Raw genomic sequence first — 24,492 nt, 5'->3', positions numbered from 1 at the left:
TAATAATTTCTATATCAAAATATAACAGGAAATGCCATTTATGACTAGAAAACTTTCTAATTATACTTCTGCATATATCTTTAACATGAAATCAGAAAAAAAAGTAGATGAAAAGATTACATAAGTATGTAATTTTCCAAGGAAATCTTACTGTTTTAATAATCAAAAAACGGTTTGTCAATTATAAAATTGGTAAAGCATGGTTGGGAGAGGTACCTAAGTCATGAACTACTATTCCTAGGAGCTAAAGAGAGATGTAAATTGTAAGGACAGCCAGATCTTTAACTTAGCTTTAGGGAAAGACAACAGCTGTAATTCCTATCAGGGTGAGACAGAAACTATTTCATGTATCAACAGTGATAAAGAACTGAGATAAGAGTCACTTTTATATGCTGTTAGTGGAGGCGAATGCAACTATATATGAAATTAGAAAGTTTGTACAAAGAACCTTAAAACAACTAACACTCTTTGACATAGTAAATCAATTTCTAAGACTTAATTATAAGAATCAGATATGGGCTGGGTTTGTGACTCAGTTGGTAGAGTGCTTGCCACTGGGTTCATCCTCGGCACCACATAAAAAATAAATAAAATAAAGGTACTGTGTCCATCTACACCTAAAAAAATAAAAATTAAAAAAAAAATAATCAGACATATGGACCAAGACAAGAACACCTATTAAATATAAGCAAATATAATGCTAAATATAATCAAAATACTACGACAGAAACCTTAAATGTTCGACAAGTAGAAAGTACTAAGTACTGTATATCCATATCACAGAAGAATATAGAGCCAATGAATATCAGTCTTTTGAAGGAAAATGTAATAATATGGATAAACACTGATCCTATTTAAGGTTAGAGGATCTCAAATTCATTCACAGCACCCTTAGGATCTTAGTAATTTGTTCACAGCATCCTAGGTCAAAAGGAATACCTAACAATTCAATTTATTAAGCAATAAGGCAATTTAAGAATGTATGTCCAAGCAACAATCATTTAAAAATCAAACACACATAAACCAAAATAAAACATGGTACTTTTGTTTCACTCTTAAATAACTACAATTTACTTAAGGGGATTCAGTTTCTAAAATCTTAAAATCAAATAACATTACTATTGTCATTTTCTGTTCTACATGTTATTTTGCACAGTACTTACTTTTTATCACAGCAATCTTAAAAATCTAGATTCCCCAAAATATGACATCATCAAAAGGAAACTACACAACCTAATACTGAAATTGTGAACTACTTCAAATGAGTATTTCTTACAGATTCTCTGAAATTCTCTCAAAAAATCCAAAATGTTGATAGTACCCCATGTGAATGAATATGCTGCGGTGCCCTAGGAAACCTCAGTGTACCATTTGGGAAGCACAATGTTAAGTGAGAAAAGCCTTGTATACAACCAAAAAAATAATCTTTGTATAATAAAATATTTTTTTAAAATAATGTTAACAAAAAGATAATTCAACTTAAAAACAGGCAAAGAACTTGTACAGACATCTCTCCAAAGAAGATAAACAGACAATAAGAAGATGTTCAACATTATATACCAACAGGAAAATACAAATAAGAACCACAACAAGAACACCATTTCCAGCAGTGGTACACTCCCAGGAGCTAGGGAGGCTGAAGTAGGAGAATTGTGAGTTCAAAGCCAGACTCAGCAACTTACCAAGGCCCTAAGCAACTAAGAGAGATCCTGTATCTAAATAAAATATTTAATAAGGGATAGGGATGTTGTTCAATGGTTACACACCCCTGGTTCAATCCCTGGTAAGACACACACACACACACACAAAAAAAAATTCAACTAAAATAGCTCTGATTTTAAAAAAAGAAAGCAAATAACAATTGTTAGGAAAGATGTGGAGAAATTGGAACACAAATACTGTAGGTGGAAATGTAAAAAGGAGCAGCCATTAAAGAAAACATTATGTTAGTTCCTCAAAAAGTTAAATATGGAATTACCATATGACTCATAATTTCACTTCCTAGGTATATACTCAAAGCAGATGAATACATATGTTCAAACAAAACCATGTACACTCATGTTCACTGAAGCATCAGCACAGAACCAAAAAATGGAAGGAACACAAATGTTCATTAGTAGATAACACACATAAACAAAATGTGAAACATCTATACAATGGAATATTATTCAATCATAAAAAGAAATACTGATACATGCTGAAACATGGATGAATCTTAAGAACATTACACTAGTTTAAATAAACCAGTCACAAAATGCCATATGTTGTGTGATTCCATTCCTATGAAATACCCAGAAAAGGCATACACACAGACAGTAGAGTGGTTCCCAGATCCTGGAGGGAGGGAAGGAAGACAGAAGAGTAACCCTAAAAATTTAGGGCTTATTGGGGGGTGATGAACATGTTCTAGAACTAAATAGTGGTAATAGCTGCACAACACTGTGAATGTATTAAAACTCACGAAGTTATGCACCTTTTTAAAAAGATATTTATTCGAGGATTTCTTTTTTCTTTTAAATGGCCTACGCAAGCCTCAATCCTCTTGCCTCAGCCTTCTAAGTAGCTTGGACTGTAGGCACACAAGTTTAAAATAGACTTTTGTGCTTTTCTTCCAAAAGTATGTTACACATACATAATAGAATGTATTATTATTTAAAATATACACATAATAAAATAAGTGAAAATATAAAAATGTTTCCATTATCTTGGTATAGCACTAAGATTTTTAAAAATTATTAAAGAAAATTTTAAAATAGCATATAGTGAAAACAAAAAAATTTACTAAAGAATTATTTTTAATGAGTAAACACTAGAAACAATCTAAATAAATAGGAAATTTATTTATGTTATTAAGTCAATTATCAATTTCAGGCAGACTCCTAAATTAAGGTCATGCTTAAAAAAAAAATCACAGCCTCTACTGAAAATGAAATTGGTAACCCAGAAAGTTTATATTAAATAAGGGAAACCCCCCCAGAATGTAGAGGCGCTAAGGGAGTTGAAATATATTGAGAATGAAATTAAGTGACAGGGAAGACAGAGTCAACATTTGTTAACAGGTATACATGAAGAAGAAAAGATGAGAGTCAACAAGAGGAAATAATAAATAATAGGAAATAAAAATTTCTCCAAACCAAAGATAAAAGACCCAGCAAAGGATCCATAAGGAATTGGAAGGATTGGACCAGGGAAGTAAAGGAGTAGAGGATGAGGGTGGAGTGAGACTAAAGCTACTGAATATCACTTTTAACCTCTGAAGTACAAATTAATGTGCAAAGGCTATGTATTTTAAAAAAAATAATAATGTGTTAAAGATACAGGAGATAAAGTCAGATTAATTTAAAACAAAGACCTACATCTTCTGAACATGCTCTTGTGAAATTTTAGAATGCACAGATAAAGTAAAAAAAACCTGAGGGAAAAAAAATTTTCAAAAAACGAAACTTAAATTAAGATCATTCATTAGGCCTTAATATCTAGAATATTGTTTCAAGCAGCACTTATTTAATACTCAAGATTACATTTCCTTCCTCGTGGGTTTCAACATATTAACTCACTTCAATTAAAAAAAAAATGATCATAATATTTTAATGTTGGTGAATGGTTTCCATTATTAATCTTTTAGAATCAATCATGGACAAAAACCATTGAATAAATCAGGATACTATAAAAATTATCTTTTGGGGGAGGAACAGTTGAACCTAGGGTCTTGAATATGCTAAACATGCAATCTACCACTGAGCTATACTTCCAGCCCCAAATATATATTAAAATTTGAAGCCAGAGACAAAGAATAGGAAAGATGTATACTTTAACCTTCATTTTTGGAAGAACAGAGATAATACATGTTAACAAGTAAAGAAATTTAAGTTTATATCTTAAAGCCATAAAAGTTTTATCAGAAAAAAATTTAAATATAAAAGTAATCACTTTGAAGGTTAGGATGGGAAAAAGGAAAATAAGACACAGTGGGATTTCACAAAACTGCTCAGTTTTTCTTATGGAAAGTCAACAGAAACTGTCTAGTTGATACATCAACAAAGAATTCAGGTTGAGAATGTAGCTCTATGCTAGAGCAAGACCCTGGCTTTAATCCCCCAACACCACACACACACACACACACACAAAGAATTAAATAGATATCAATTAAAGTTATACTGTTAAGGCTTGTGATATAGCTCAGTGATGGAGTACCTGCCTGCCATGACAAAACTCAAGGTTTGATCCCCAGCACTACTCAAAAAAACAGTAAGGGCTGGGATTGTGGCTCAGTGATAGAGTGCTCACCTGGGTTCGATCCTCAGCACCCACATAAAAATAAATGAGTAAAATAAAGGTATTGTGTCCATCTACAACTTAAAAAAAATTTTTTTTAAAAGACTGGTGAGACCCAACAAAACTTAAAACACAAATGGTTAACACTGATTACCTCTGAGAAGTAAAGAAAGCTTAGGCATGGAGAGTAAGAAGGAAAGCTTTTACTTTGCATTTTAAGTACAATTATAATGTAAAAGCTTTTTAACATGCTAAAATAGTATGAAAATAAAATATTTATACTTTAATACAAATACACTACAAAGATTAGCAGATTGTGGAGAAATTAAAATTAATACACTTCTGGGTTTGGACGGTTGGTGTTTTTGTGGTACTGGGGATTAAACCCAGGTGTATTATATCACTGAACCACATCCCAAACCCTTTATATTTTTTCAGGCAGGGTCTTGCTAAATTGCCCGGGCTGGACTCAAACTTGGGATCCTTTTGCCTCAGTCTCCTCTATAGCTGGGATTACAGGTATGTACCACTCCATCCAGCACGATTTTTTTTTTTTTTTTTTTTTTTGATACCGGGCATTGAACCCAGGAGCACTTAACTACTGAGCCATATCCCCAGTCTTTTTTTTTATATTTTACTTAGAGACATGGTCTCTCTAAATTACTTAGGGCCTTGATAAATTGCTGGGTCTGGCTTTGAACTCACGATCCTCCTGCCTCAGCCTCCCAAGCTGCTGAGACCACAAGCGTGTTTTCATTTTATAAGCTACACAAAATCAAATTAATAATGTGCTGTATGACATTTCAATAAATGATAGGCCATATGTATTAGTGGTCCCATAAGGTTATAATGGAGCTGAAAACTTCCTATTGCCAAGTGATATCACAGAAAGCACAACAAATTACTATGTGGCAGTGCAGATGTAAACAAACTTACCGTGCTGTCATATAAAAAAAACAACACATACATGTAGTATATATTTCATCATAATGACTTGTTTATTTGCTATACTTTTATCATTATTTTAGAGTATACTCCTGTTACATATTTTTTTGAAGTTTTAGGCTTGTGGTGTAACTCAACGGTAGAGCATTTGCCTAGTATGCATGAGGCCTTGGATTCAATACCCAGCACCACACACACACACACAAAATTTTTTCAATAAGGTTTTGTTGTGGATGATCTCAGTTACTAAGATGAACATGGGTAGAGAACAGATTTAATTACCAAGTAGTTCAGTTCACTTTGTGTTCTGTTATCACTGGTCAAAACTGAATCTGACAAACTGCTGCAGGTATTTACAGATATCTACATTTGAACAGAAAGGTAAGTCCATGGTCGCTGGAAAACTAATGTAAAACTTTTACTTTCCAAGGGGTTTGTTATGCTCTTCTGTAGGAAAGTTATTTTTATTAACTGTCAAATAAACTCACCAGTAAAGCTGACAAGTAGAGCTGCTTTTCACAAAGGTTAGTTTTATTTATTCCTTCCCCTTTGGTGGTGTAAATCCCCCCACCCTTTTTGGAGGTGCTGGGGATAGAATCCAGGGCCATGGACATGCTAGGCAAGCAGCTCTACCTCTGAGCTATATCCCATGCCCTGAAATAATGTTTTTAAACAGAAAATACACAACAGGTTTAAAATCTTTGTGAGGGTGCATTTTTCCTTTACAAGACTTACTGCATTTGTTTGATTCCCAATACCATTAAATATATATACATATATCTGAAATTAAAGATATTTCATATGGACACCAATTATTGGAGGGCTTTAAAGGTTTTTCTTTCTCTTGGATCAATCACTCACTTCTGGATAAGAATTCAAACCCTCAATAAAAAAACCTACTGCTGTACACTTGTATCCTGAATTACATCCTGTTATCTCTCTTGAGACTCTCTTTTATCCTGCACAGTGCCTACTCAAAACAGCTATTACAGGAAGTGTTGGACTATAAGCTATTTATAAATGGCCAAAAATCCTTAAATAGCTTTGTCAGCTACTTCTTTATGATTGTAGATCTAAAACACTATTTTTAAGAAATGGTCATCTTATTCTAAACATTTCTTCTCCCTTTTAGAATCCTAAAGTAGTATTAATATCATACAGTCACATTACAAGATACCAAATTTATTTTTAAAACACATTAGTTCATTAAAAAATACTCCCAAAAGTTTACCAAGAAAATCTGAAAATGTAATATACTGTCTTAAAATCTTCTACACTGATGCCTACCCTCCCTGTACTGTGAGCATTTGTTGCAACAAACTCACAATTTAACATCACATCTTATCCAGAATATCGAGTTCAAAATACATTACACAAAAGTCCTTAATTCATCAACATTGATACATTATTATATTTTAAAACCTTTCCATAGACGTACTCTATCCAAAATTCAAAGGCTTGCTTTCCCCATGCTGCTGAAACAGTAACGGGGAAAGTAACTTGCATTTCCTATAGCAAACAAATTACTTACAATTCTTCATTTATTAATTATCTTCAAAGTCTTTTTTGTGTGTGGGGGGTGGTACTGAGGATTGAACCCAGGGTCTTGTGCATGTGAGGCAAGCACTCTACCAACTGAGTTCCCCAGCCCTATCTTTAAGTGATTTCAATTCATTGCTTACAAAGGTCAACAATTTCTAGGAATTTAATTTATATTAATATGCACAAAATACTGAGATATTCATTGCAGTATTAATACTGCCAAAAGACTGGTCTAAATGTCCATCACGCAGGATGGTTAAATAATATGCCATGTCAATAAAATGGAATGCAATAAAACTTATATTAAGAGGAACAAGATGGGGGCTGGGGTTGTGGCTCAGCGGTAGCACGCTCGCCTAGCACGTGTGAGGCCCTGGTTTCGACCCTCAGCACCGCATAAAAAAAAAGTAAAATAAAGGTATTGTGTCCACCAAAAGTTTAAAAATTATAAAAAAAAAAAGGAACAAGGTGTCTCTGTACATAAGACACATAATGATCTTCAAGTTATATTTAATATTTAAAAGAATATGTACAGTACTCTAGCATTTGTCATATTTAATATACACAAGAAAATCCTTAAAGGTCAACGGAGCATGGCTGCCTCTAGAAAGGAGAAAAAGTGGCTGGAAAGGGAAGACTTGTTACATTGTGTATCTTTTAATGCACTTGCATGTATTACTTAACTAAATACACACTATTTTACAAAAACTTTTTGAAAAAGTATCTTTGATTCCTTGCAAATTAGTTATTCTTCACACACTGGTTTATCAATAGTTATTTCAGGCTCAATTCTGAATTAAGTACAGAAGACAGTATGACCCACAAAGCCTAAAATATTTACTATCTGCCTTTTTACCGAAAGTTTGCTCACTATTACTTCTAACAATCAAAAAACATTGATTGTTGCTTTGGTTGCTTTTTTTGTTTTGTTTTTGTTTTTGTTTTCTGGTCCCAGGGATTGAACCCAGGAGCACTTAACCACTGAGCCAATCCCCAGCCCTTTGTACTTTTTGAGACAGGGTCTCAATAAATTGCTGAGGCTGGCTTTGAACTTGCAACCCTGCCTCAGTCTCAAACTGCTGGGATTACAGGCATGCACCATTGTGCCCAGCTCAAATTTGGGGAGGAAAAAAAATTCCTTCAGTCTCAAAATTAGATTTGGAAAGTTTGCATTGCAAAATGACAAACTAATTAAATATAAACCAACGTCCACTTCATTTACTAAGTGCTAAAGAACTTTCACCATAAATCCTGATCAATTTTTTTCCAAAAACATATTTGAATGCTGACATTGTCTAAGCATTTCTGCAAAATATCTATTAAAAGCACAGAGACAGATTACTAAAACCTAACAATTCTAAAAGAGCTGACCTAAAGGGGAAAAAAATTAATATTTAAAAAAAGAATTTACCTATATTCCTCATTAATATCTATTAAAAGAAACATTCTTGAAAAGCATCATATGATTTTAGAAAAACACACATTAGGCCTAGTTAGTGCTATAAGAATACATTTAACCACCTATCTCACAGAACACCACTGTATTTCAGACTCTCAATTACTAAAAATACTGCTTTTTAAGAAAAGTAAATAAACGTATTTTTAAAAAGAATTTTGACTAGTTTTTAGGATCAGTGAAGCATGCTTACTAGTTTAGGGCATATTTTAAAGTTCAATATAATTTCTGATTGTGTTACATGGCCAATCCTGTACAAAGCACTGGAGATAGAATAATGAGCTAATCATTCAAGAGAGATATTAATATCATTTATTGTAATATTTCACACATAAGAACAATGAGGGATAGGAGCATAGCTAAGACATATACTAGATGAATAAAGGGAAGGCTCTGGAAGAAAAGCTGTTTCAGTTGGGTATTGAAGTATAAGCAGGAGTTTGCCAAGTTTAAGAGGGTAAGGGAAATGGAAAGGGAGAAATGGTACAGCAATACCATTCTAGTTTGAATGTAGAACAAAGAAAATGAAAAATGAAAGAACACGGACCTAGAAAATACAAGCAATGATATGCTACAGAACTATATGATTTGGATGCATTTGTAGCAAGTATAAAAGCACTGCACTACCAAGATCTGAAGGCAAATGTCTATAAGACTGGATATGATAATATAAACTATAGCAAATGTACAATTTTCCAAAAAGAGGTATGACCAATTTTATTTTGTAGAAAAATGACAATGGCAGCAACTTGAACTATAGTAAGGAAAGATTAAGGACAGAGACCAACAATGGCCAAAATTAGTGACAGTGAAGATGAAGAGAAACAGCTACACATAATACAATCTGCTGACCCGTACACTCTATCTTTCTGGCAGGGCTAGGGATTAAACCCAGGAGCTTGCGCAAGCTCTGCCCCTTGCACTTCTTTTATACAATGTACCTTTTAGGGAGGGAAGAGGAAGGGAAAGGGGAAGTACTGGAGACCAATTAGAGCAAATTATATTCCATGTTTTTATAATTGTCAAAAATGAATTCTAATGTTAAATAACTAAAAAAAAAACAATAAAAAAATGATGAATCCAAAATAAATAAATAAAATTTCCTTTTAACGTGGTATTTCCCTTTTCCATATTTTTTGGTATAGATGTATTTTTTGTATTGAAAAAGGTTGTACGATAAGATTATCAAGACTAGAAGCAACACGGCCTTTTTAGTTTTCTTCCCATATTAGGAAGAAAAACATACTGGAAACCACAAGAACTCAGAGATCTATATTTCTGGTTTCATCTTTGTTATGAGACAATGGCATTACAATTAACCTCTCAAAGCTCCACGTCTCTCTTGTGTAAAAAGAGAAAGTTGAACTAGATCTAAAACTCTTCAAAGTTCTAATATGCTATGATCATACTAAAACATCTTTTAACCTTCTGGAAATAACTGATAAAAAATGCAAATAAAATGATCTAACTAAAACCAATTATGAAACACCCATCAAAAACAGGTACTATAGGACCTATTATTTACCATATGTGTGTACTGGTACTTAATAAATTTGTGAAGGATTTCATAACGCATTAAAATATCCAGTCACCAACTACTCATTTGAAACCCTAAAGCAAAATTGGAACTGTTAGATGTCTGTCAACCATTTCACTTTCAATTACTACGTTATCTTTCAAAAACAGACCCAAAATGGAACATTCTTTTTATTGAGGTGATTCAACAGACTAATTGAAAGTCTAAGAAGTTAAACAGCATTGTTGGATACAACAATTTTCAGATGTTAACACTCTGCTATGGACTCATGTTTTTCTGAATCTCTTAACATAAGAACTTTAAAAAAAATTTTTTTTGTAGTTGTATATGGACAGAATGCTTTTATTTATTTCTATGTGGTGCTGAGGATTGAACTCAGTGCCTCACACATGCTAGGTAAGCACTCTACCACTGAGCTACAGCCTCAGTCCCAGAACTTTTTAACAATATTCTTTTATCAATCAAAACTAAAAATGTTTCCAATTGGAGAAATATAGCCTTGAAATTTGTAACCATAATTGTTATCATACACTAAAAAGTTTAGAAATACTCTGAACTTGTTTCTCTTCAAGATTAACTTTCAAGGTTGGGGGTATATGGCTCAATGGTAAAGTGCATTCTTACTGTAAGTGACTCTGGGCTCAATACCCCACATTGATAAAAACTTTTAAGCCTGATTTTTTAAAAAGGGGCCAAGACCCTTCAAAACAAAAAAGGAAACATTTTTATTAAAGGTGAAAAGCTCTTAGAAGCAATGAATTCTGGTGTTTTATTTACATAAAAAGGTAACTATAGAGAAGACAATGTACTGTATTTCAAGTTACATATAAGGATTATGAATGTTTTCATCACATAGTGACAAATGTGAGAATATATGCTTACCCTAATATAAACATTACACAATGTATACTTGTATGGAAACATCACATGGCACCAAATGTGCACAATTTTTATGTGTCAATTAAAAATTTTAAGGAGAAAACTCATTTTGTCTTAACATTTCCAGTTTGTCGAAAATTTAACATAATATAGCCTAAATTAAAGTCCTATTTCAAAGAAAATTACTTTTTACAGATTTATAAACTACTGCATAAACTATAGGCAGAGGTTTTTCTACTGATTGTTATTTCCTCCAATTTTCCTTCTGAAGACTTTGCTTGTTCTATATGCTACATTATATACACCTGAATGATTTAACATATCCTCTTACTTCCTAAAATACCAGTATTCTTCTGAGCAAACCAAAATAAAGTCTGAGAAAAGCTAAACTTCCATGATCAGAGTGTAAAATTCTTTACTAGGCAAATCTGCATCAGAGTTTAGAACCACCATAAAAACTTTTTGTTCTTGCAGATTGCTGATTGTCAATGACTATAAAACTAATCTTTCTACTAACCCACAAAAGATGTGGGTATTTACTGTAAAATAACAAATCTCAACCAGACTCTTGGTCCAAGGGAGGGGAGGATTTTTATTATGGCTTTCCTTACATGTGATAAAGTGGTTTGAACCAATGCTTTCAGATTGTAAATGTTAAAAAATTTAAATTCTAGTTTCAAGATTCACAAACTAATCTTATTAAAGAAACTTTATTAATTCTAATTAACAAATTTCACTCAAGAAGGAAGTGTGTTCGAATCAAAAATTTTATTGGAGAGAAATATTCAAAAATAACAAACAGAAGCAGGAATTAAATTGGGTTTTGTTGTAAACCCAGACTATTCAAATGCAAATCAGAAGAATTTTTTAAACTTTTCTCAAAAGTTGCCCGCTGAAAGAAAACTACTTTAACAAAAATACATTTTAAAAATTCCATATAAAGCATATTACAAAGTTAGCATGAGGAGTATGAGGGGGGAAAAAAATCTCAATTACAGTGTAAGGACAATGTCCAAACAGTAAAACTGGATGTACTTTCCCCAAATATATCTAATAAGATTCCCACAGAAACACCAGTATAACAGGTAGAGTGGATATTCCAAAAACAAAGTACAAGTCAATTATAGTAGCTTACATTCCATGATGTGCATTCTGGAACACCTGGTAATTAAGAGTTATGAGAAACAACTGAGTGTTACTGGCGCCTGTAGTTATTACAAGAGAAAAAAATTATCTGCAATAATCCTTTAAATTAAAATAGTACTTTATAATTTTCATGATACTTTATAGTACACTTAAAAGGTTGTATTTTGCTGTTCCTTTTATGAAATTAGCTCACACACCACCTGTACTTTGATCCTGAAGTTCTTAAACCAACCATATCGAATTACAATGGTGCATGCAGAAAGATAAGTAAGCACTTCAGATCTTACTGATGTCATTGTAGCTAAAAATTCGTTTATTGAAAAACGTTGTTACAACCCTAAAAACTCTCTCTTCCCTACAGTGGACCCTCTTGTGAGTCTAAGAGAAGTAGCAGGTTTTCCAGAGCTCCCGAACCCTGGGGGAGCGGAATTCCTGCCAGAATGGGGCAGAGGTGACGGTTGGTTTAAATCTAGCCTTCCCAAGCAGGGAGCTGATTCCACCTGTCCCGCTCTACGAGATCATTAGCCCTCCAAGACGAATAGGCGTTTTCAATACATTATCTAGCTCGTCTGAGCTTCTACGACAACCATCGGGAAAAGGTTCCCAAGGGGTTCCTACACTTCTCTCTCAACTCCCAGGAAAACAAAGGTGCAGGCCCAGCTCTGTCATTCGTATTGCGTTGATAATCCAGGTCCTGGATAAACCCTAGCACGGAACCACTGGTAGAGGATGGAGTGGAGGGCTCCAGAATATCTAAGATACCCGAAGGGGAGAGGAGGAAGGCGCCAGAGCTCTGAGCGAACTCTAAAGTTAACCCTGGCGCAAAAAAAAAAAAAAAAAAAAAAAAAAAAAAAAAAAAAAAAAAGTCCCACCTTGAGGGGAAAGATGCAGAATTCGGAACGTAAGACTGCGAGACTGGGGGCAGACGAGGAGGGGTCGAGAAGTCGCCAGGTATACCGTAGGAACCGTGCTGAGGGGCCAGCGGGCTGGCGGAGCCCAGGAGTCAGAGCCGTGGGCCCGCCAGGACCCCAGCGCTCGTCCGCCCGACGGACTCCCGGGCGAGGTTTCAAACCGCCGCCTCCGGGAAGCACTCAGCCGATTGGAAGTTCCACGACGACCGTCACTACCCCAGGGCCGGAGCCGCAACTCATCAGCGGAGCCCTCGGCGTCTCCTTAAGAGACCAGACCCCACAAACTCCACCTCCAACCGCGTTCCCAACTCAAGTCCCACAGCCGCTCTTCAACGCGGTGGGCGACCACCGCGACCGGACCGACGCCCCGAACTGGGCTGCGCTGCGGGAGTTCGAGGGGCGCGACGGGGCCGCGCGGGGGCGGGCAGAAGGGCGTCCCTCAGAGTCCGCCACAGGACGCGGCCCGCGACCCCCTCAGCCTCGCCCCTCTCGCTCGGCTCGACTGGGCTCCGACCCACCCATCCCGCCCAGTCGCGTCCGGGGCGAGGACCAGGGCGAGCCCACTCCCCCCGCCCGTGCTCTTACCCATCTTTCCGCCTCGCCTTGTAGACGTGCCCGTAGGTGCCGCGTCCCACTTTGCACCCTTCGTACTCAAACAAATCCTCCACCCGCTCCCGCTCCGCCGCCAGCTTCGCCTTGAAATCATAATCCATTGTCTGCTTCCCCCATAGAGGCACCGGGACGCGGGGGCCGCTGCCGCTCAGTCCCTCCTCCTCCTCCTCCTCCCCCCGCGACCGCCGCTCCACTTCTCCAACAGCCACCTCTCGGGCGCGCGCGCGCCGCCCGCCGCTCCGAGGTCCGCGTTCAGCAAGGGACTCCTTGGCGGCCGCGGCAGCCACCACCTCCTTCTCCACCTCCTCCTCCTCGGCGGCGGCAGCAGCGGTGGCTCCCGCTGGCACCCCCGGTCCCGCCTCCCCCCTTCATTTCCTTGTTTTGGAACCTGGTGGGCCGCGCCGCGGCTTCCTCGAACTCATTAACGAACCAGTCCGCCCGCCCCAAGGTCGCGGAGACTCCTGGGAAATGTAGTCCCGGAGGCCAGAGGAGCAGCGAAATTTTCTCCGACTGGAGAAATACAGCTCCCAGGTTTCCTTGGGACGCCACAGCCTCGCCCCCACAAGGCATGCACGCCTGCGCACTGGCGCCGCCGCCACCCCAGGTAGCGCTCGGATCCCAGTTCCTGTAAAGGTAAAAAAGGAAAAGTTACAGTGAGCTTTCTGCGAGTGTGAGGGAGCGAATGGAAAGAACGATCTGATTCTACTACAAAGGAGGTATTCCTGTTCTAACCGTCCCTAGGTGAGAAGGAGAGGGGAAAGCATCTAACCGTCTTGCCCAGGAGTTTGCTCCCGTGGTTTGAGAAGCAGGCACTACGGTTAGGAGAGTTGTGCTGAGGATTGTTTATTTTCCACAGCAGTTGGTCCGCCTATTGCCCCGCCCCCAACCAGCCGCTCATTGGTGGAGACTGAAGAATGACGTCCTCGTTGGTGCGTGGGTATCCCCAGGCTTTGGCTTCTTTCCCGCTCTTGATTGGCAATTGGAAGTGCTCGGTTCTTCCTGATAGGTTAATCTTTTTTCTTTGCGATCCAAAAATCGTATTTCAAAAGCTGAACGTTCAGCGGTTTCCTAGTTCTTGCGTTGGTCTGAAGGGAACATGTAATTTCTAAGCCCCAGCAGCCAATCATCCTTTTCTTAGCGTTCTAGTGGGTTTTCTCCTAGCATATGCGTTTCCCGTAGCCAAGCTTTAGCCATCTGTCTAAGGACAATGAAAGTGTCTGGAAGATGCTGCGTTTTTAAAGCAGTAATTTTGCCTTAAATTTTTTTGTGAAGGTCTTTTGACGTCTATTCATAATTGGGAAATTATCCTGAAATGCTTAAGAAAGTCCCTTTAATCAGGGTGAACAATGATTCATTATGGTGTTGGGACTCGGGATATACCACACCAAAACATGACTTTAGGAGACCAGATTGTGCCTTGCTAAAATATGCCCCTCTTGCATATTGATTACTTTGAGCTAAAAACCTTGAGAACCAACCAACACAAGAAAACCAACCAACACAAGAAAAGCGCCTTTCCACTACCTAAAATAAAGTATAAAACAACCCTTTTGTAAAGAGAAATGTACACAAAGGAAACCTTCATTAATAAATGTATTGTCAGGAAGACAGCTATTCCTAGTCAACTTTTATCACCTAGGAGACAATCTTTGAAACAAGACAACTTTTATTCACCTTTCACTTCCTCCCTTCATCTTCCCTTAATTTGTCTCCTCTATCCCCCAAAACTCCAAATCTCAGTTCCTTTCTGTAAGTGAGGATGTTACATAAGTTTCACTCATGTGGCCCTTGAGTCTTCTTTGGTGGGACTCCATATATAATTAAAATTGTGCTTTTGCACCAGGCATGGCGACACAGCCTGTAATCTCAGCGACTTGAGAGAATGAAACAAAAGAATCTCTTGAACCCAGGAGTTCAAGGCCAGTCTAGGTTGTTCTCCTGTTAACCTGGTCAATTTAATTCTTAGACCAAACAACTAGAAGGGTAGAAGGAGGTCATTTGTCCCTACTTTCAGTGTCATGACTGATGTCTCAGATGCTTAGGGTACAGACTTAAATATGATTGGTGCTAAGGTAGGACTTATATACAACAATCAAGAGAATGAAGGAGGGGTATGGTCAATTCTACCTGAAATGATAGGAAAGTAAACTACAATTTTAAAAAAGTAGACTACTGGGCTGAGGTACTGCCTACTAGTCTCAGTGGTAGAGCACTTGCCTTGCATATGTGAGGCACTGGGTTTGATTCTCAGCACCACATATAAAAAAATGAATAAAATAAAGGTCCATCAACAACTAAAAAATATTTTTTTAAAAAAAGTAAACTACCTGCTAGGTTTTCAAAGATCTTGGAAAACTAGAGAGAGGTGGCAGGATTTTTTTTTTTTTTTTTGAACTACAACAGCCCCTTCCTGAGAAACTGCAAATCTTGAAGTTATCTTCAATCAAGAATCTGAGTTGCTGTCATTGATAGGGTTGATGATATATGCTGGAGATAGCAAGAAAAAAATTGGTCTTTTTCCATCAGAGAACTAAAACTACTAAATAAACATGCAAGCAAGTTAGAATAAACTATGTGCATTAAAAAAAAAAAAAACAATGGCAGACTGAGTTCTAGGTGAGTCACGGTAAACTTCATGAAGGAGGTAAATTCACAAGTAATAGGACCTTACTTGAAGGGCAAGTTGGAAAGGAGAGAGCAGGAAACTAGGTAGAACATTTTTTACATATTTTTTTTCTGAGAAATGCTACTTGTCTAAATAATACAGATTAAGTCAAGGAAAAGGAATGGATAAGAAAAGACTGGACAGGGAGCTAGGGTTTTGGCTTAGTGGTATAGTGCTTGCCTAGGATACGTGAGGCACTGGGTTCAATCCTCAGCATCACATATAAATAAATAAAATAAAGGTATTGTGCCCATCTACAACTAAAAATATTTTTTAAAAAAAGACTGGACAGATAAGCAAAGGTCAAATTATAAAGAACTATAACAGCAGTTTTATATTTCATCATTCTATTGGTAATGGGAAAGACGTTTGCAGTAAGGAGGAATATAACCAGTTGTGCCTATTTTTAAAAAAAATTCTTCTGACAACAGTATTCACAATACATTGGAGGAAGGTAAGAATGTAACTGAATCCAGTTGTTCACATCTTGGTGAGTGCAAAGCCAAAAATACAACCAGGATATAAAAGAATGGAGAAAGATTTATTACTCACAGCAAGTAAAGAGAACACAGGGGTTGTTGCAAAGTTATATTCTCCCAGAGGGAAAGAAGCATGGGAATTTTGTTCAGGGAGATTATCAATGTTCATTCAGAAAAGTACATGCATAGGCAGGCACATACCTGTGCATGCTCAGTTTAAAATGTACATTTCTGGGCATGCTTAGTTTAAGGTTGTAGTTTTAAAAAGGAACCATGACAGACACATTTCTGGACATGCTCAGCTCAAGATCATAGAGCACATGTTTAAAAAGGAAAGATGTGGCAAGTTGCTGTGGTACTTGCCTGTAATCCCAACTACTCAGAAGACTGAAGGCAGGAGAATGGCAAATTCAAGGCCAGCCTGGGAAATTCAGCCAGACCCTGTCTCAAATTTAAAAAGGGGTGGGAGGCCCACTGGGGATGAAGCTCAGTGGTAGAGCACCCCCTGTGCTCAATTCCCAGTACCAAAAAAAAAGGAAAAATGGGGGTTGGGTATGCTCATTTCAGTATCTACAATGAGCCAAGTTTACTCTAAGTGCCTGAAAGATTGTGTCAGAATAGCCTAGTGACCTTGACTGGTTCTTTGAAAGTTTCTCCCAGAAATTTTAGCTGAACAAAGCAAAAGGACACTTTGAAGTTTGATTAATGTAGGAGTTTTCTGCTAAAGGTGGCTTTCTCACTGAGCAGCTAACAAGAGGAGTGAAAAGCTATCACATTAATACTGGTTAAAGAAAGAGATACGAACCATGGAATAGCAGTGGTGATTATGAGAAAAAGCCAGATACTGGAATTATTTAGGAATAAAATTAATCAGAACTTGGTGATTAATTAAATTAAGCATAGTTTTAAGGAGATGGAAGAATTCAAGATGGCTTCAAGGTTTTTGACATCAGGAGTATGGTAGAAACTTTGGAAAGCTAAGAAATACTGGAATGAGAGCAATTTTTGAGAAAAACGCGATGAATTTGGTGGAGCATATTGACTTTGAAGTGTCCACAGGGCATCAGGAAAGAAATCACAGCTTGGTGAGATGGTGCACACCTGTAATCCAAACAACTCCAGAGGCTGAGGCAAGAGGATCACAAGTTCAAGGCGAGTCTCAGCAATTTAGTCAGGCCCTAAGCAACTTAGCAAGACCCTGTCTCAAATTTTTAAAAGAAAAGAAAAACCAGCTGGAGATATAGCTCAGTGACAAAGCATCCCTGGGTTCAATCCCCAATACCAAAAAGAAAAATGACAAGTACACAAATAAGTATTTTTATTTGCAGTAAGAAGTCTGGCCTAAATATACAGGTTAGGAAGTCATGGTATATGAGGGTAGGGTGTGGAGGACAATTTTTTCTTTTTTTTTCCAGTTTTGGGGATCAAACCCAGGGATTCATTCATGCATGCTAGGTAAGTGCTCTACCACTGAACTACAAGCACAGCCCTGAGAATATTTTTTTGATTAGTTGCTATTTACACATGTGGAATTTTGTATTCATTATTTCACTAAACTCTAGAATATCCCTATATGTTCTATTATTCCCGTTTTACATATAAACAAACGAAACCAGCTAGTAAATTGAAGAACCAGGATTGAATGAATATGTATTTGAAGGTAAATAGAAAGTGAAAAAAATGTCAGTTAAAGAAATTAAATATAGAGGCTGGGAAGATAGCTTAGTCGGTAGAGTGCTTGCCTTGTAAGCACAAGGCCCTGGGTTCGATCCCCAGTACCCCAAAAAAAAAAAAAATTAAATATAGATTATAAAAAGCTTAAACAGAAAAATTTAAAAGTTTGACACCTTGTGTTACAAAGGATGGGGAGGAGGCTGCTGATGTGACTCAGTGGTTAAGCACCATTGGGTTCAATCCAAGGTACCAAAAAAATAAATAAATGAATAAAGGATGGGGGGAACTAGACACTATCCTGCATTGCCAGGAGAAGTAAATAGGCAAAATATCTGCCAAAATATACATTGTAATTTTTATTTTGGCAACATTTTTTAATTGCCAAAGTGGTGCATACCTGTAATCCTAGCAGCTCAGGAGTCTGAGGCAGGAGGATCGTGAGTTCAAAGCCAGTCTCAGCAACTTGGCAAGGCCCTTAGCAACTTAGCAAGACCCTTTCTCAAAATAAAACATAAAAAGGACTGGGAATGTGACTCAGTGGTTGAGCACCCCTGGGTCCAATCCCTGATACAAAAAAGAAAAAATTTTTTCAAAGGTATATATTCTAAGACCTAGCAATACTACCTAGGGGTTACCCTACAATCATACTCCTCATTTTGGATGTTATGAAAATGCCAGGTGCTCTTAAGGACTAAAGAATCTGCCAGGGGCTGTGGATATGGTTCAGTACTTGCCAACATGTGTTAGGCCCTGGGTTCAATTCTCAGCACCACATAAAGATTCATCAACAACTAAAAAACATTAAAAAAAAAAAAAAAAAAAAGAATCTGCCAGGTATCATGTTGTACACCTATAATCTCAGTGATTTATAATCCCAGCAGCTTGGGACACAGAAGGATCCCAATTCAAGGCCAGCTTCAGCCACTAAGCAAGGCCCTAAACAACTTAGCAAAACTGTGTCTCAAAATATAAATAAATCAATAAATAGAGCTGGGGAAATGGCTCTGTAGTTAAGCACCCTGGGGTTCAATGTCTAGCACCAAAAAAAAAAAAACCCAAAGACTCTATTCCCCCAACTGCTGCTGAGACTGCTGCTACAGCCTTAAACTGTCAGCCCTCTTCTGGAATTACCTTGACCTAGGGTCATGTCATTTTCCTAGAGTAACCTACATCCAATGATAATCAATTCAGAGATATAAGAATTCAGATCTCTCACACTACATCAGATGTTCTGAACCCCTTGTGGGGTAAACTGAGGCCATCAGTAAGAGTACATTGCACATCAGCTTCTCAAATTCCCCAATCCTGCTTGCTTTCTTCCCTTTCCTTCCAACAGATATTGATCACAAGAATATTTCCCAACTGACTACATGTTAATCTATCTTAGAGTCCACTTCACCAGACACCCAACTTGTAAAACTTGACATGTGCAAGATGATATAGTACTGTTTGTAATAGGAAAGGACTGGAAACAACAAAAATGTTCAACAGCCCTGAGTTCAATCCCCAGCACCAAAAAAAAAAAAAAGTTAATAAAAAAAGGATAAATTATAACATACCCATCAATAGATTATTATGTAACCTTAAAAGTAATGTAAAGACTGTGAAAATAGTACTCTCAGATTTCCTTCTGCAAGAGGTCCCATGTGCTAAGCTCTGAATATGCCACTGCATTTGTACCAAGGCCATTCTTCCAATGGACTGTTCCTAGCATGACTAAGCATAACATAGATGCCAAGGCAGGCCCATTCCTGTAACATGCAGGATTCTAATGAACTTTGCTTGAAGATTCCCTGTATCCCCTGACTGAAACTTTCCTGGAACGGTGTTTCAGTCTAAGTAATTTCCTACCCAATCTCTTTCCTTCTCTCTCCTCTTCACAGGGGTCAAATCTACTTCAGAATCTAATGGTTCTCCCAGCTCCCTTTCCATTCTCCCTCACAGACATTTCCTCCAATAATCTCCTGCTTGTCTAATCCCATCTTGGTATCTGATTTTCTGTAGACATAAACCATGACGAAATTATTATGTAGTGGTATTTTAAAAAAAAACTCAAATATATTTTAAGCAGAAAAAAAGAATTAGAAGAGTACATATAATATGCCAACATTTTGTAAGAGAGAAAAAGAACACTGCTTGTAAATGTATAGATTTATCTTTAAAAGGATGCAAGAAACTGCGCAATGAAAGAGAACTGTGTACTTGAAACTCAGTGGTAGGCAATATAATTTTACTACACTCATGCCTCTCTGAATTTTGATCCATTAGATGTTTCCTTTTTAAATAAATAAACTGTAAAAGGAAAAAAAAGTAGGAGCATGGCTAAAAAAGGAAGAAGAAAGATAGGATTGAAGCTATCGTGGTAAATAGGTTTGGGGAATTTTGTTTATTTATAATAGGAGAAAGGAATTTTCATATATTGAGTGAAAACAGCTGGTGAAGGGGGAAAAAAAAAGTGAACCCTTAGGAAATACTAGGACTAAAATATGGAGCATCAAGAGGACCCAGGCACATGTAGCTTCACCTGTGAAAGGTCTTCAGAAGGTGGATGGGGAGAGTAAGATCACACACATGAAGAAAAGGCAGTTGAGAAGCTAAGAGAATCTTATCCTCATTAAAATAAAAATTATAACATTTCCACATGAAGTAGGAAGCTTGAAAACATACAGAAGGTAAAAAAAAAAAAAAAAAAAAAAAGGCATTGAGACCTAAGGAAAGAATATTGGTTTGGGTACATTTCTTGGAAAATAAGTGGAACAAGGGGAGGAAAAATAGAAGTTCATTGGATTAGACAAAGGGGAATGAAGGAAGGGAGGGGGAATGGGAATAGGAAAGACAGTAGAATGAATGGGACATAAGTTTCCTATGCTCATATATGAATACATAGCCAGGGAAATTCCACATTATGTACAACCAAAGGAATGGGATCCTAATTAGAATGTAAGCATAATATGTTAAAATACACTCTACTGTCATATATACCTGAAAAGAACAAATTAAAAAAATTTTAATAAAGAAAAGTAGAATGATCATGAGAGCTAACATTTATTGAATCCCAGGATTAAATTAGCTAATATGTCTTCATTGCTTATATTATGAGAAAGATATGTTTAATCCTCATTTTACTGATAAGAAAACTGAGGCCCTACGGGGATAATTTATATAGTGTTACCATTGGTTGGTGACAGGATTTAACCCCAATTTTCTAAGACTATAGAGGATTTTTGCCGTTTATCAAGATCAGGTGATCCCACTGTAACATTCCATCCTCTGATTAGTCTGTTTTCCATTACTAAGATGAAATATCTGAGGCAGGTGAGATTTTTTTCTTTTTTAGACTTGGGGGTCTTGCTGTGTTGCCTAGGATGGCCTTCTGGGCTCAACCAACCCTTTTGCCTCAGCCTCCTGAGTAGCTGGGACTCTGGGCACATGCCACCACACAGAAAAGAGTTAACTTTTTAAAGAAAAGAGGTTTGTTTTTGCTCATGGTTCTTGAGATCCAAGGTCAAGGGGCCACACTGATGATACGCTTCTTTTTGTTTATTGTTTGTTACTGAGAACTGAACCCAGGAGCACTTTATCTCTGAGTTACATACCCAGCCTTTTTTCTTTCTTTCTTTTCTTTTTTTTTAATTGAAACAGGGTCTCAGTGAGTTGCTGAGACTTGCCTCGGACTTACAATCCTCCTGCTCAACCTCCTGAGTCACTTGAATGATAGGCATGTGCCATTCGTACCCAGCTTCTCCCGCTTCTTATAAAGTTATATTAGCTTTCTGACACCATAATGAAAAGTTTTATTTTGGCTTACAGTTTTGGAGGTCCCAGTTCATTATTGATTGTTTGCTTTCGGCTGTGGCAGAGCAGCACATCATAACAGCAACACGTGGTGGAGCAAAAACCATTCATCTCTTGGCCAGGAAGCAAAAGAAGAAGAGGAAGAGTCCAGAGTCCCACAGACCCCTCAAGGATATGCTCCCAGTGACCTAAGAACCTCCCACATGGCCCTACCACCCAAAGATTTTACCATCTCACAACATTGCCACCCTGGGGACCAAACAGAAGCCTTAGCAAAAGGCCTGACAACAAAAGCTGTCAGGATGCAGTCATGGGGGTCACCCTGATGATTATCACCTCCCAAAGGCTCTACTCTCAACACCATAGATTAGGTTTCTACCCTCTTAATAAATACATCACAATGAGGATTAAATTTCGAAACATGAAAACTTGGGGGACACACTCAAACCATATCCAACCCACAGCACTGTCATAAATTCTGCTTCACATATATTACAATTACTAACCTTTTTTTTTTAATATTTTGTTTTAGTAGACACAATACCTTTATTTTATTTTTATGTGGTGCTGAGGATCAAACCCAGGACCTCATGCATGCTAGACGAGTGCTCTACCACTGAGCCACAAACCCAGTCCACTAACCTTTTTTCCCTTCATATTTGGTTGATATCAGTCATTATTTTCCCTCCTCAGTTATGCAAGAGTCACAGGGCTTATGAAATACAGAGAATTGCCATTGCTGTTGAGATGTTCATTGTCTTGGTAAGTGTAAGAGACCTTACTTGCCTTTTCTCTTTCCACCCTACCAGCAACAGTTCTCTGACCAGTCAGGTTTCAGTTTGCTAACTACCATGTAAATATCTGCTACACTTCTGGGAGGGATAATTGTACCACTTAAACATTTATTCTAAAAAAAGGAATTGTTTTTAATAAGAATGGCCTAATCTTACAGGCTAATAGGGAAACATTCTAATCTCCTTAGTACAGTTAATGTCAAGGCTGCTGAGGAGACGGAATGAAAGTCAGTAGGATCTCTGTTGGTTGAAGATGCAGACCAGACTAAGAAAAGGCTGCCCACCTGCTACTGATAGGGTATAGGGGGAACTTGATTGATGGTTGGGTTCCTTTCCTGGGGCTGCTGTGCTAAATTACCACAAACTGCTGCCACAAAACAACAAGAATTAATTATCTAACAGTCTGGAAACCAAGAGTCTAAAATCAAGATGTCTACAGGGCTATGTTCTCTCTAAAACCTGGAGGAGAGAATTTTCCTGACATCTTCCAATTTCTGGCGATTGCCTTCAGTCATTGGCATTGCTGGCTTTATGGATGTGAAACTCCAATCTCTTTCCCTGTCTGCACATAGCCATTTTCCCTCTGTGTCTGTGTCTGAATTTCCTTCTTCATATAGGGATAACAGTCAAATTGAATTTAAGACCCATCCTAATCCAGTATAAACTAATTTTAGCTTAAGAATATCTGCAAAATCCCTGTTTCCATAGTTTAACATTTATAGGTTCCAGGTAGACAAATTTGGGGGCTAAACATTCAGCCCACAACTGTGCACAAGTTTTGACTCTGTCACTGAATAATAGGCCATCTTTAAAAAGTGGGGGTGGATGTTGCCCTCATCCTGTGCCATGTTTGGTGGCAGTAGGAGGGAATCTTGTATCTCCAAACTGGACTTTCTTCTATTTTCTTTCCATAAAGGAGCTAACTACAGAAATGTTAATGAAGCACTCCCTCTTCCTCTTTTAAAGGTATTACTTTGATGACAAAAACATAACATGGTAGACAAATATGATCCTTAAAAATTGGACTTGTTGGGGCTGGGGTTGTGGCTCAGTGGTAGAGTGCTTGCCTAGCATGTGTGAGGCAATGGTTTTGATCCTCAGCATCACATAAAAATAAATAAATAAAATAATGTTATTGTGTCCATCTACAACTAAACAAATTAGACTAGTATTTTTTTCTTTCTTTTTTTTTTTTTTTTTTTTTTTTGGTATGGGGGATTAAACCTAGAGGTGCTTGACAAACAAGCCACATTCCCAGCTGTTTTTATTTTTTATTTTGAGACGGGGTCTTGCTGAGTTGCTGAGGCTGATCTCAAACTTGGAAACTGCTTGCCTCAGCTACTGGGGTTATAGGCATGAAGCACCATACCCAGCTTGTTCTTTTTATTATCACATTTTAGTACACTGTGTGTGGAAAATACAGGATGTCCTCATATATACACGAAATACATTGTGCTACAAAACAACAGAGTACATTAATGCTACTGTCAAACTGATAGTTATTTCAGAGAACTGGTGGACATTTTTCTTTTCATTCAGAAAAAAGAAAAAACAATTTTTTTCAAAATAGTAGCAAGACTACATAGAAACATAATTTTTCTCTTAATATGTTTTCAGGGGGGAAAAAATCCCACAAATCTAACATTAGCAGCCATTCTTGCACTCTTCAGTCCCAATTCTAAACTTTTTAGTCCCAATTCTAAACTTTCTAACTCCAAAATAGCAGGAATTATTCCCTGATGCCAGCTTGTAGCCTTCCCTGTGGTTTAAACAAAAAAAAAA

The 24,492-nt window shown here is 37.4% G+C and overlaps 1 protein-coding gene across 7 annotated transcripts in view; it reads right to left on the bottom strand.

Annotated features, from left to right (window-relative positions):
• Positions 1–14,148, bottom strand: part of Cdk19 (cyclin dependent kinase 19) — a 159,325-nt gene extending 145,177 nt beyond the window's left edge. For 3 of the 7 annotated variants that reach the window (XM_047558146.1, XM_047558145.1, XM_047558149.1), the window contains exons 1-3: positions 14,073–14,148; positions 13,513–13,928; positions 13,277–13,386 (exon numbers count right to left, since the gene is read on the bottom strand). Coding sequence is in view for 2 of the 7 variants with exons in the window: in XM_047558141.1 (XP_047414097.1) it covers positions 13,277–13,404 (128 nt within the window). In the remaining 5 variants the exon portion in view is untranslated. Of the gene's footprint in view, positions 1–13,276; positions 13,929–14,072 lie in introns of all 7 variants that reach the window. The other 4 variants (XM_047558141.1, XM_047558142.1, XM_047558147.1 and 1 more) reach the window with 2 other exon arrangements.
• Positions 14,149–24,492: the final 10,344 nt, after the last annotated feature.

Source organism: Sciurus carolinensis, chromosome 7, assembly GCF_902686445.1.
Source record: "Sciurus carolinensis chromosome 7, mSciCar1.2, whole genome shotgun sequence".
In the NCBI taxonomy this organism is placed as follows: domain Eukaryota; kingdom Metazoa; phylum Chordata; class Mammalia; order Rodentia; family Sciuridae; genus Sciurus; species Sciurus carolinensis.
The sequence above is the reverse complement of the archived record's forward strand: the minus strand, read 5'-3'. Positions and strand labels throughout refer to the sequence as shown.